We start from the raw sequence: 12,447 nt of genomic DNA, 5'->3' as shown, positions 1-12,447 counted from the left end.
TAATGGTCCTGTCCTCCCGCCTACCCCCACCCAGGCCCACCCAGCCCTAACAATCCTGCCCTCCCTCCTACCCCCACCCAGGCCCACCCACGCCCTAAGGGTCCCGCCCTCCCTCCTACCCCCACCCAAACCCACCCCCACCCTAAGGGTCCCGCCCTCCCTCCTACTCCCACCCAAACCCACCCACGCCCTAAGGGTCCTGCCCTCCTTCCTGCCTCCCATCCTCCCATGTCAGTGAAACAGCAGGATCAGCCCTGCGATGAGAAGGAGCCCTTGGCTCCTCTGGGGGACAGCCAGGCCCCATGCAGTCTGGGCCCCTCGGGGCGCTGGCAGTGGGGGGCACACCCCAATGCTCCATCCTGGCTACAGTGCCGCTTCCTCCCACTCCCTGGGTCAGACGGGTCACACTTCCTCTTGCGAGGCTGTGAGGAGGGCACCAGCCCCAGAGCCAGTGCTGGCCGCCCACAGACCCCGAGGTCGGCCCCTGGGCGGGGGGTCTTCTTCTGAGACTTGGACGCGGCAGGTGCAGCTCGGCTGAGGCCTCGTCTCTGAAGGGGCTGGGACTGGGCCGCGCCCCCGGGCCCGCGACCTCCAGGGCAGGCCAGGCCCGAGGCGGGGACAGGACTCAGAGAGAGCGCGCAGGGCAGCAGGCGGCCGGGAGAGGCCCAGAGGAAGGCCAGGCTGCGGAGGTCCTCCTCCTCCTCACGGGGCCTGTCCGCTGGCCCGCGAGTCTCCCTGACAGGAGAGGCCTCTCTGGGGACGCAGGCCTCCCTGGGGCCCAGTGCGCAGTCAGCAGGCCCGTGGCCCTGGGGAGCAGCGGGGGGGCATCGAGCCCGGAGTGGTGGGTGCTCCTGACGCCCCGCAGAGACAGCAAAGGCCTGGGGCCTGGGCCGGTGGGCGCCCGCTGGGCCGCGCCTTTGCTGGTCCTTGAAGTTGGTCTCTGGTGGGCAGGCTTTGTCACTGACCCCCAGCTGGGGGCCACGGTCACGCCTCTGGGCATCTTGGCTGGTCGCAGACTCAGAAGGACTTGAGCCCCACAGGGGAGCACCATGACTCGGGGGTGCCTGCACGTCCCCCTCCTTGGAGGCCAGGACTCGCTTCTCTATCAGCTGGGAGGAAGAAGGGACAGTGACTGACGCTGCACACGTGTGTGTGTGTGTGTGTGTGTGTGTGTGTGTGTGTGTGTGGAGGAGGAGGAGGAGCGTGGGTGATGGGACAATGGCACTGGGGGGAGGAAGGGGAGGTGACACTGTGACTGGAATCCACCACAGTCATGTGTCTCTCCTCTGTCCCCTGTGCCATATTCCCAGCCTTGTGTCCCCTCCCCTTCTGGGCTCCCACCCCCTCCTCTCTGTAGCCCTCTCCTTCTTGTCGTTCTGCCCAGCTCACACCCAGGGCTGGCCCCTCCGCATGCGGTGCCTGCAGGCAGGGATGGCGTGGACACTGGCATGTGTGTCCTGGTTCTGTGCTGCTCCCTGCTCTGGTTTACCTGGGTGCGTCCTCCCCTGGCTCCCTGAGGGTCCCCCCCCCTGATCTACCTCCCGCCCTCCCTCCCTCCCTGACTCACTAGGGCCTGTCCCTCCTCTAACTCCCCTGGGGTCCCTGGGTATGATGGCTCACTTGGGGTCCCCCTCCCATCTCCCTAATGTCCACCCTCCCCTGGCTCACCTGGGCAGCAGTGAGCCCTTCCTCCTGCTCCAACTCCTCAGCTAGGGCCAAGGGATCCTGCTGTGCGTCTGGGGACATTATTTGTTCCATGAATTGGGGGTGAATGACCGCCTCCACCTGGGACAGAAGGAAGCGGCTGTGAGCCCCTTGGCAGGGAGCAGACTGGGAGTCAGCGGGGCCTGGAGCACAAGTGGGAAAGCCAAGACCCACCCGTCCTCTTGCTCAGGGGGGTGTTTTACTCCATCATGGTCATCAGGTGCACACACACACACACACACACACACAAACACATACATGCACATACACACACATGGGCACACCCACTAGAACACAGCACACACACCACACCCACACAAAGCGCACACATGCACACAACACACACACTCTCACCCATCCAGCTCAGGAACAAAGAGCAGAGCCCAATCCCATCAGCCTGGGAGAACCCGGGTCTGGGTGCTGCAGCACCTCCCTCTGGGACCGTATAGACCCGGAGCTGCCAGCCAGCCCACCTGGGTGACAAAGTCTTCCTGGGAGCACAGCTGGTCCAGGTAGCTCAGGAGACCCTCATCTTGCAGACACTCCTTTATTTCATCTTCCCGTCCTCCACCTGGCGCCCCCATGGGCAGCTCATCCATGATGTCCATGTCCTCTTGCTCGGCCTCAGTGGGCATCCCATTGTGGGACTCAGTCTCCCAGGGCGGCTGGGGTGTGTGGGCACACTGGGCACTGGGTACAGCCTTCCTGGTAGTGCGCGCTGGGCAGAGAGGGAAGAGGAGGGAGCGTGAGGGGATAAAGCTCCCACCTCCAGGGCATGCGATGCTGAGGGCAGTGTTTGGGGCATTAATACGGGTGCGGCTGGGTCGGGCCACCTGAAGCCTGTGACTATGTGAGGGGAGAGGCCAGAGGGGAGCACCCAAGAGAGTCATGTGTGAGGACGTGTGGAGCCACCAAATCTCCAAGGGGCCCCGCAGCCAGCCCGCTTCTCAGCAGACTTCATGTGGGGCCTTTGACAGGGAGCGGGGAGAGGGGATGAGAAAGTGCACCAGGTCCAGAACCCATGGGGACAAAGGGTCAGAGGCCCGACTCTCAGGGCTGTTTCCCTTGAAAGAACAAAGCCCCCCTGAAGGAGAAGGGCCCATGTGGGTGGGACAGTGGCCTGCCCTAGGCCCTGTTGCCATTGGCCATGGGTTCCCGTGGGAGTGTGCTGGCCTACCTGGCTGCCTGCCCACCGCTGGGGCTGGGGGCCCCCGAGGATCAGGTCTCGGTGGGGCAGGAGGAGGCTGGGTGTGCGCCCCCTTCTTCCACTGGAACTTCTCAAACCGCATCTGCTCCTCCGCCTCAAACTCCATGAACCTGGGGGTGAGAGGGGCACAGCTGTGCTGAGAAGGAGGCCGCCGGGAGCCCAGAAAGGCAGCAGCAGGTGGAGGGATGGGAGAGCCAGGGCCTTGGGGCTGTCAGAGCCCGGACACTGGGGAGGCAGGAGGCTGGCTGAGCACATTCCTGCACAACCCCTCTGGCTGGAGCCTGCCCACTGGGCAGGGCACCTTCTCCCCAGCCTGTCCTGAGCCTTCATGTCCAGCCCAGGACGGGTCAGCGTCAGAGGAGTGGGGGGCTCCCAGGAGGTGAGACAGACGCACCCACACTCTGAAGTTGAGGGAGAGGCTTCCCAGGAGAGAAGGGCCTCTGGGCTGCAGGGACCCAGTGCTGAGTGACACCCTCCCACCACCCTCCTCTCTGATGAGACCTCACAGCTGGACCCTGCCCCGCAGTCAGCCCTACCCCCAGTTGTGGGGACCAAGGACCCTGACTCACTTTTCTGCCATCTCAGAATAGACCCTCCGGTCAAAGTTGCTCTTGCGCTGCCATTCCTGCATGGCCTGCCCTATTCCCTCCTCCAGCGTCATGGTGGGCCTCAGGCGGGACAGGGACCGGAGCGCTGGCCTGTAATGCCTCAGGGTCAGTCATGGCTGCAGCCTGGCCTCCACCCGCCTGCCCACCCCAGCTCAGTGGCGCCAGGTTCCCACCCCCCACCCAGCAGGACTGAAAGCTCCAGGCACCCCCTGCCCTGCCCAGTGCACTCACATGAGAAAGCAGCAAAGAGCTCCCGCATCAGGACTCTGGGGAAGGTGCCCCCGGGCCAGGGCCTTGAAGCACTGCCAATGACGGAAGTCCTCATACACACTCTTGGGGTTACAGGCGTCATCCAGCGAGGCCTTGGACTGGGAGGCGGCCAGGCCACCCTCCCTGGAAGCCCCATGTGGCCATGATCCAGGGTCCACTCGGGGGACGATGGGGGCCAGCTGGGCAGCTGGTGGTGGACCTTGAGGAGGAAGGCCGGGACACCAGCCTCCATCGCCAGCCTGGGTGCCCCCAAAAGCCGAGGTGGGCATAATCGCCTCCACCGCAGTGGCTTCCAAGAAGAGGGGTGCAGGACACACAGCACCCCCACAGATGGCCCCTGGAGCACTCCCGTTGAGGGGGGCCTGAGTCAGGACAATGGTCTGAGTCTGGGAGGGCTGTGGTCGTCCCCCTTCTGACCTGACCTGGTCCATGATGTTACAAGCCCCAGGCCCAGCGGGGTCTTGACCAGCATCTCCGGCCACCAGAGGTGTCCTGGGCAAAGCGGGCAGCACCAGGGGGCGGCCAGAAGGGAATGACAGGTTCCTGAGGGGTGGCAGGTGCTGCTCCCCAGGTGGCTGGTGGGCGGGGCCAGTAGTGGGCGGGGAAAAGGGCTGTGCCATGAAAGGAGTCATGGAGGCACCAGGCTTCAGAGTCACATCCGCTCCCAGCACTGCAGATGCTGTTGAGAGAAAGGAAAGGGTGAAGGGAGGAGGAGAACCAGCAAACAGCACTGAGGCGCTCTGGGCCCCCTGTAGCTACTGGGGAATCAGAGCAGTGAGTCTCCCAGGGGAGGGCCATTGGGATGGGCAAACTGCAGAGGTGGCACATGTCCTCAGGTCATTGTCACGCTCTGACCTCCAGTTGGGAATTACTCCACTGGAGAACCTGCTCCCCATCTCCAAGGCTCCCTGACCACGGTCTGCGAGAAGAAATGGCCCCAGCCAGCGCTGACCCTGAGAGCCGCCCTAAGGATTCCCTGGCACCGACCCTGCCAGCCTCAGAGGCATGGCCCTGGGCAGCAGTCTGCTCTGGGGGCGATGACCCCAGGCAGACCCACTCCGGTGACCTTCTCCAAGGTAAGTTCTAGGCACCCAAAGGGCCTCTGAGAACAGGCCGTGTCTAAAATATTAGGGCCCCATCTGCTCCTCAGTCTTCCTTTTTCTCAATAAATCACCCCCTTTCTGTCCTGGGCTTGCACAACAACACAAAAACACTTGAGTAATGTCTCCCCACAAGAAGGCACAGGGACCCTGATCTGACCCTTGAACGCACTGACCAGCATGCACATGTGTGTCAGAACCAACAGTGAACACTCAACACGGGCCAGGTCCTGCTACTCGGCCCCAGCGCTCAGATTAATGGCCCCTCAGGAGCTTGTCACTTCACAGCCAGCAATGGCTGCAGAGGGTTAGAGAAGGGCCACGGAATGCAGCAAAGTGGGGCTGTCGGTAGGGTTTCCAGAAACTTCCTAGCTGCTGTCCTGTTAGATCGGTCATGGGACTGCAGACTGTATGAGGTTCTTCTCCTTCCAGCTCCCAACAGTGGAAAGTGAACGCCCAGTAGGAACCAGGTGTGAGCCGGTGACTGTGGGACACAGTTGTCTGAACACATCCCCCCGCTCAGAGGAATTCGAGCAGACCTAGTCCAGGAGAGCACGCTGCACACCGCGTGCCCCTAATTCCTCAGGACAGGCGGCCTCGGACGTTTACTACTGAAACAGGCTGTGGTCTTCCTGCCCCTGTGCACTCCCCTTCCCCTTTAATAAGGAATCTGCCTTCACAGATGTTCCACGGACACCACCCAGGCTCCACATCTGTTTTCTGTCCCTGAATCAAGGACGTGGACTCTGAGAAAACCCCTCATCTCAAAGGTAAAGGGCAGGGCAGAGGGTGTACCATGAGATACAGGACAAGAGGCAGTCTGTCTGAAGACCTGGGTGGCCACAGGAGGGACGATTCGGGACAGCTCAGGGAGCCGGGCCCTCTCTTGTTGGAAGTTACCCGGCCGCCCTGCCCCTGTGGAATCCAAGCCAACAAGCAGCTCCCTGGGCTGAGGAGGAGTGCGCTCTGGGCTGGAAGCAGGGGAGAAGCTCTGGGCTGCAGCAGTTGGAGGACCTTCCAGCTCAGCCCTCGAGAGGACATTTCATTGTGGACTTGGCCACAGACAGCCCCACTGGACAGCTTTCTGGCTAACACCCTCCCACAGCCCCCACTAGCTCTAGTGAACTCAGTTCAAATCCCTTAGAAAGATACTGCAGGGCAAGCTCCAGGTGCTCTAAGAACAGCACACAGGACCTGGCTTTCCTGTGACCCTCCCTGTGCCACCCCCACGACATCGCCACTACTCCCCCCACACACGTGGCAGTGGCTTGTCTCCCCTCTGGGAAGAGCCCACGTGCCTGCTGCCGTCCTTTCTCCACACCCAGGCATTTCCCTGAGCCACCCTGACCCACCTCTAGGAGCCCTCCTGCCAGTGCCCTCACAGGTTCCCATGGGCTCCCAGCCTCCCCGGGTGACAGGTCCTTGGAGGTCCAGTGCTCGCTCCCTCCCCTACTTCAGTCAAACCGTGTTTCCCCAGTGTCACAGTTTAACCCCAAGTTTTGAGGGACATCTCAGTGTTTAAAACATCCCCCTCCAATCTATAGTCTTACCTCCTACTGAAGCCATCCCCGCAGGCTCATTCACTGACCACTGCTGCCTAGTAGCCTCCACAATGAGAAAAGTCAAGTGGAGAATCCAGAGAGTGAGCTGCTCCAACAGCTGCTCAGCATCCAGTGGAGGGAAGGTTTGGATTTGAACTGTAGAATGTAGGGCTCCAGTCCTTCTGCAGCGGGGGAGGGGCCGAGGACCAATGGGCTGGGGTGGGGGTGGGGGGGCATTCCATGGAGGGCTCTGATAGGTAGGCGAGAACCAGCAGTTCCTTTCAAATTTAAACTCACAAATTTAAAGAAACACTAGCAGTAATGACCTTCTCTAAGTTCTAGGCACCCAACGTCACCTGATGGGCCCTTTATTTCAGTTCTTGACCCATCACCCTAGTTCTGGGTCCCTTAACCTGCTTCCTATCTGGACTTGGTTGACTTCAACACAGACTACGCTTTCTGAACAAAAGTCAGAACATGCAGCCTGAAGAAATAATGGGAACTTATGGCCACATGGAACCCAGTGTTTGAAATTAGGACTGACCCAGCAGAGGCAGCATGCTCGGTGGCTGTGTGCACATCATTCCTTAGGAAGCAGTCCCATGGCCCCAAGTGCCACCCAGTGCTGGGAGCCCTGCAGATGCAGCCGCCCAGCCTTACAAACCATCCCCTTTGCTCCAGTCCATCCAGGCAAGGTCCTATAGCCTACAGGGCAAGACCAGAAATCACTGTCTCAGAGTATTATGTTGTTCAGTGTCTCATTTTTTTTTTACCATTTGAGTGATTTTAATGTACTGTTTTAAACAAGTAATGCCTTTGCATAGTTCACAAATTGTGCAAAATGGAAAATGTAGTGAGGAGTCTTTCTCCTGCCTCCTTCCCCTCTTGCAAATGACTGGAATGATGATGGTATAATTTCAGTTTCTTTGGAAAATATGGCAAACTCAAGTCAGTAAGTTGATTCTGCTACTATATATATATATATATATATATGTTTTATTGACAACTGTAATTCTGCAATATAATACAAAAAAGGAGGGCGGGCAGGGTGACATTGTTCCCATGCTACCTGCCATGTCAACAGAAACTGGCCCAGACAGTCACGTTTTGATCAATGTTTGCACAACAGTCTTGCAAGGGAAACATCTGTTAAATAACATTTATTGAAAACCTACATGTACTGAATTAAAACAGGAGGAACGGGGTCAGTGGCAAGCGTCTCTTAGAGTGTGTCCAGGTCTAAAGTTCTTGGCCAGAATTGTGCAATGCAGTGCCCGGATTTCTGGGAGGAAGGACCTACTCTCTCTAGAAACCAGGGACCTGCAGTCCAAGGGCATGAAGGCACTGGCCCCTCCGAGGACAGTGCTTCAGGCCGGCCTCTCCCAAACTCTGTCCCGAGGGGCAGCCAAGTGCATGGACTGCACGTTTGCAACTTTAAAGTCGCAAGTGCTCCCTGCACACGCGCTGGGAGGTTCCTGGGAGGAGGACCTGCAGGAGGCCTCACAGGGCCCCTCCCTCCCCTCCTTCCTCTCCTGCAGGGACAGCCTGGGCCCTTCCCAGGGTGCCTCGCGCCAGGATGCACGAGCACGCCCACTGGGGGCGGGACTCTGTCCTGCAACTGCTCCCAGCGTCCGTTGGGGCAGTTGGCTCCCACAGGCACGCGCATGCGCTAATGGCAGGCGGGTCCCCAACGGCCACTCAGGCTGCACGCGGGGCCTGGCATGGCGGCCTCCGGAGTCCGTTAGGCAAACGGGGAGGTAAGGGGCGCGCGGCCTCCTCTCCCCTCAGGTGCCCCCTCTTCTCTGTGGTTCTCCCTGTGGGCTCTGTGCCCCGGGTCTGTGCTCAGCCCCCACCCTCCCATATTCTGTGTGTTTTCACCGGGAATTGACAGCAACTGGCCGTTGGGGGTCAGTGATGGGGGCCTACACGGCCCAGTGATGCCTGTGAGCGTCCAACTCGGGGTCGGTCTGTGTCCCCCGTTTTCTGAACAGCGCGGCTCCCGGCAGCTCTTCCGCCTCTGACAGCGCCTCCAGTTCACGCTGTGTCTGCGGGCATCTGGCCACGGGGCGGCCATGCCTGTGTCTGAACGTGCAGGTGGAGGCTGCTTTTGGAGGGTGTCTAGGTGTATATGCTGGTGAACATTAGTGTCTGTGCGGTTTGGTGTGGGGGGTGTGGCTGTGTGTTCACAAGATGGGAGAGTGAATTCTGGGGAATTTGGGAGGGATTATGTGTGCGCAGGTGTGTGTATGTGGCATGAAGTGTGTTTGGGACATACGTATGGGGAGACAGGTGTGCATGTTTGCAGGGCACGGGGTATTGGGGGGTCTGTTTGGGGCTTGTGGAGAGTGTGTGTGTGGAGTTTACTGTGTGTTCCTGGGCCATGGCCGGGCAAGGATGTTTGCTGGAGCTCCGTGTTTGCATTTTTCAGTCGGGCCCTAAGGCTTACATATTTTGGGAACCGAGGGTGTGAGTATTTGAGGGAGAGATGGTTTCTGTGCTTATACAGGGGATGGAGGATGGTATCTATGTACAGGAGGTGTGTTATACGGTTATTTGTAGTATTTGTGGATGTGAGAGCTGACTCATTAGCTAGGGGTAATTTGGAATTTGGAAGTTGTTTTATATGTGGTTTGCTGGAGAAATATCTACATGTCTTGCCCATGTATACTGGTCTGTGTTTATAGTATGTATCACCAGGTGCATGAATTATCAGTTTATTCAGGGGTTCTCAGGTGTACTTAAAGTGTATTTCTTGGGAGAATACTGAAGTGTTTCTACATGTATTTGGTAGTAGTTAGCAAGCCGTGGTCTGTATGCTCAGAGTGATGCCAGAGAAAACAATGTGTACAGTGTGCTTTTGTTACATACTGAAGAGGCGAGGTGATGAGCTTGTATTCTGGAGAGGTGGCATAGTGCATAGAGTTTGAGGGTCTGTATAATCAGGGCTTGAGAATATTTGCAAGCGTGTGTGTTTCCATAGGTGTGTGAGAATTGTGTATGCATATTAGTGAGAGTTAAGGGCTTGTCAGTGCTTTCGTGTTTTGCATGTATCTATCTGAGTGTGTGGGGTGTATATTCATGAGTGGTTTGTGGGTGTGTGTATTTGGGATTTGTGAGTGTATCAGGAGGCTTAGGGTCCTCTTTGCAGCTGTTCCAGAATGTAATGCTTGCAGAATTTGGTGGTATTGCTTGTATGTGTCCTCTCTGTGTGTGAGGTGGATTTATATGTATTTGATAAGTAGAGGTTGTTTGTGACTGTGTATGTATTTGCGTTCCTAGAGCTTATGAATGGGGCTGTGAGAGTTCTAGGGAATGTGAGAGTTCACTTGCTTGTTTGGAAACAAAGAGACTGTGTAGGTTGTATGTGTTCAGAAATCATGGAATATGTGTATTTTAGGCCTGTGGGATTGCATATGCATCTTTATTTGGGTGACATATGAGGCAATTGTGTACATGATGGTTTTAGAGGGTTTGTTTGTGTAGGTATTCAGTGTGTATATCTGGGTGGTATATTGGTTGCCCATGTTTGTATTCAGGCCCATCTCATGTGTGTATATATAGTTGTAGGTGTAGAATGTGAATATTCAAGGATGATGAGGGTTTTGTTTGTAACAGTTTAGGTAGTAAGAGGTGGTCTATCTGTATATTCAGTGAGGACGGGGGTGGAAATGTTCATATATGTTCATATATGTAAAATAATTTTTAAATATATCTGGGTGGGAGTGGAGGGTCGTAAGCAGGGTGTAAGTGGCTTGTATGCACATAATCGTTTGACGGGATGGAGTGCACTGGAACTGGCTCATACTAACTTTGGGTGGTCAGTGGTGGATGTCTCTTCTGGCCTCTGTGTTCAGTGACATCAGATGGGTAGTTTGAAATTAGTCATGCTGGGAATATTCGTAGCAGATACCACAAATGAAGTCTTTCCTGCATCCCCCTGAGAGTGATCAGCATTCACCAGCCCCCATTTGTGTGTGTGTGTGTCTGGATGCATGTGTGTGTGAAGCAGGGATATTCAAGCATCAGTGGGCATATGCATGGGAGGTTCTATGTGAATTGGGAGCGAGGCATCTGGGGCTGCAGGCCTTGCATAGACTCTGGTCAATCTGAATCATTGCAGTGCTCTTATTCAGGTCAGCCCATTCTTTAGGGCCAAAGAATCCCATAAATGTTGGTGATTTCTGGCCCCTCTTCCTACAGATGGATTGGGGGTGTCTGTCCTTTAGGCAGGTGGATATTTGTTTATTCTTTAGCATTTGTATGGTCCTGGCATCTGGGGCCCTAGATAGGTGGGCCTGGTAGACAGATAGCCGTGCAGAACAGAACCTTCACAGGTGGACTGCTGGCCTGACAGGCAGTAGTCAGAAAGATGGGGGGCGGGGCTTCCTGGACAGAGGTCAGATGGCCAAGTGTTCCCCCAGGCAAACTCCCTAAGAATCATCTGGGCAAGCACTGGTGTTACTGACTCTTCTGGGATAAGGTGGATGGCAAGGACACCCTTTCACACGGGGCCAGGTGGTGAAAGTCTACAGAGCCTAGTGTCCCTGAGACCATCTGCCCCAGGGTGGTGGGTTGTGTTGGGTATCAGGTTTGTCAGTGGTATCGCTAGTTCTTAACCCACCTATCTCGGGAAACCTTAATCTATTGGGATAGGAAGGACGTTAGGGGTCAGTGAAGTGGCAGGGATGGAGGTGGGGAGGCATTGGGCCTGTGAAGGACTGGGGGTTAAGACTGGAGAGACTGGGGTGTGTTACTCTGATGAGATATTCTCTGACATTCCCAGACTGTTTAGACAGGCTCTCCTTTGTTTTCTGAAGGCTCGGAATGCTTCTGGCACTGACATGAAGCTCATCTCTGCCTCACGCTTTTGTTTGTTTTTTTATTTGTTTTTAGTGTATTTTATTGATTTTTTACAGAGAGGAAGGGAGAGGGATAGAGAACTAGAAACATCGATGAGAGGGTAACATCGATCAGCTGCCTCCTGCACACTCCCCACTAGGGATGTGCCCACAATCAAGGCACATGCCCTTGACCAGAATCGAACCTGGGACCCTTCAGTCCCCAGGCCGACACTCTATCCACTGAGCCAAACCGGTTAGGGCTCCGCCTCACGTTTTACTGAGAGGATGGCATGACCCTCTTTTCTCTATTCCATGTTTAGCTGTACACTCACCAGAAGGAACCGTGATCAATGTAGCTATCAGCTGACCCCACAGCTGCCTCCTGGCTCCCTTAGTTCCACCGGAGGATTTCTGGGCCTTCCTTCCTTATGGTGAGTCCCCTTCTGGCCTTTTCTCTCTCATGGTGAATCCTCCTGCCAACAGAATGTGCCAGCCCCACTTGCTTGAATGCCGCAATAATTGCTTCTCTTAGTATAAGCAGATTCCTAGTGGCTCTCACTGCCCCTTTCATAACCTATTCCCAATAAAATGACAGTGTGTTGCACTGATCATGTTGTGTGTTATTGGTGGAATGGAGCTGTGCTTACTTTTACTAGTATACTAGTATTTTAAAAAAAATTATATTATTTTATTTGAGGGGGTTATATATAGAAGTTTTATTTGGTTCTTTTTACATTTTCTATTTCTTTTATTATACTTAGGTTTTTCTTTAAATTCTCTCCCTCTCTCTCTCTCTCTCTCTGTCTCTCTCTTGCCTAAAGTTTTACATATGTCTCGTTTTTCCCCAATTGACACCACCCCCCCACCCCCCTGCAGCCATTCCCACCCCGGGCAAGCCCCAACCGCCCCAGTGTCTGTGTCCATTGGTTATGCTAATATGCATATATACAAGTCCTTTGGTTGCTCTCTAACCCCCCCCCCCTACCATTTGTCTCTGGATCTATTCTTGTTCATCAAATTATGTTGATCATTATATCCCACATATGAGTGAGATCATGTGATATTTATCTTTTTTCGACTGGCTTATTTCGCTTAGCATAATGCTCTCCAGTTCCATCCATGCTGTTGCAAATGGTAAAAGTTCCTTCTTTTTCATAGCGGCATAGTATTCCATTC

General features: G+C 55.6%; 1 protein-coding gene across 1 annotated transcript; it reads right to left on the bottom strand.

Annotated features, from left to right (window-relative positions):
• Positions 1-248: 248 nt before the first annotated feature.
• LOC118666866 (NUT family member 2G-like) lies at positions 249-8,096 on the bottom strand. Its single transcript, XM_036329153.1, is given in 9 exon segments — positions 249-1,109; positions 1,669-1,785; positions 2,178-2,422; positions 2,882-3,021; positions 3,481-3,609; positions 3,751-4,468; positions 6,440-6,467; positions 6,469-6,548; positions 8,003-8,096. Coding segments are annotated over 9 exon segments (2,412 nt in total).
• Between the last annotated feature and the right edge of the window lie 4,351 nt (positions 8,097-12,447).

The sequence above is a fragment of the Myotis myotis genome, unplaced genomic scaffold (assembly GCF_014108235.1).
Source record: "Myotis myotis isolate mMyoMyo1 unplaced genomic scaffold, mMyoMyo1.p scaffold_m19_p_12, whole genome shotgun sequence".
Classification (NCBI taxonomy): Eukaryota; Metazoa; Chordata; class Mammalia; order Chiroptera; family Vespertilionidae; genus Myotis; species Myotis myotis.
The sequence above is the reverse complement of the archived record's forward strand: the minus strand, read 5'-3'. Positions and strand labels throughout refer to the sequence as shown.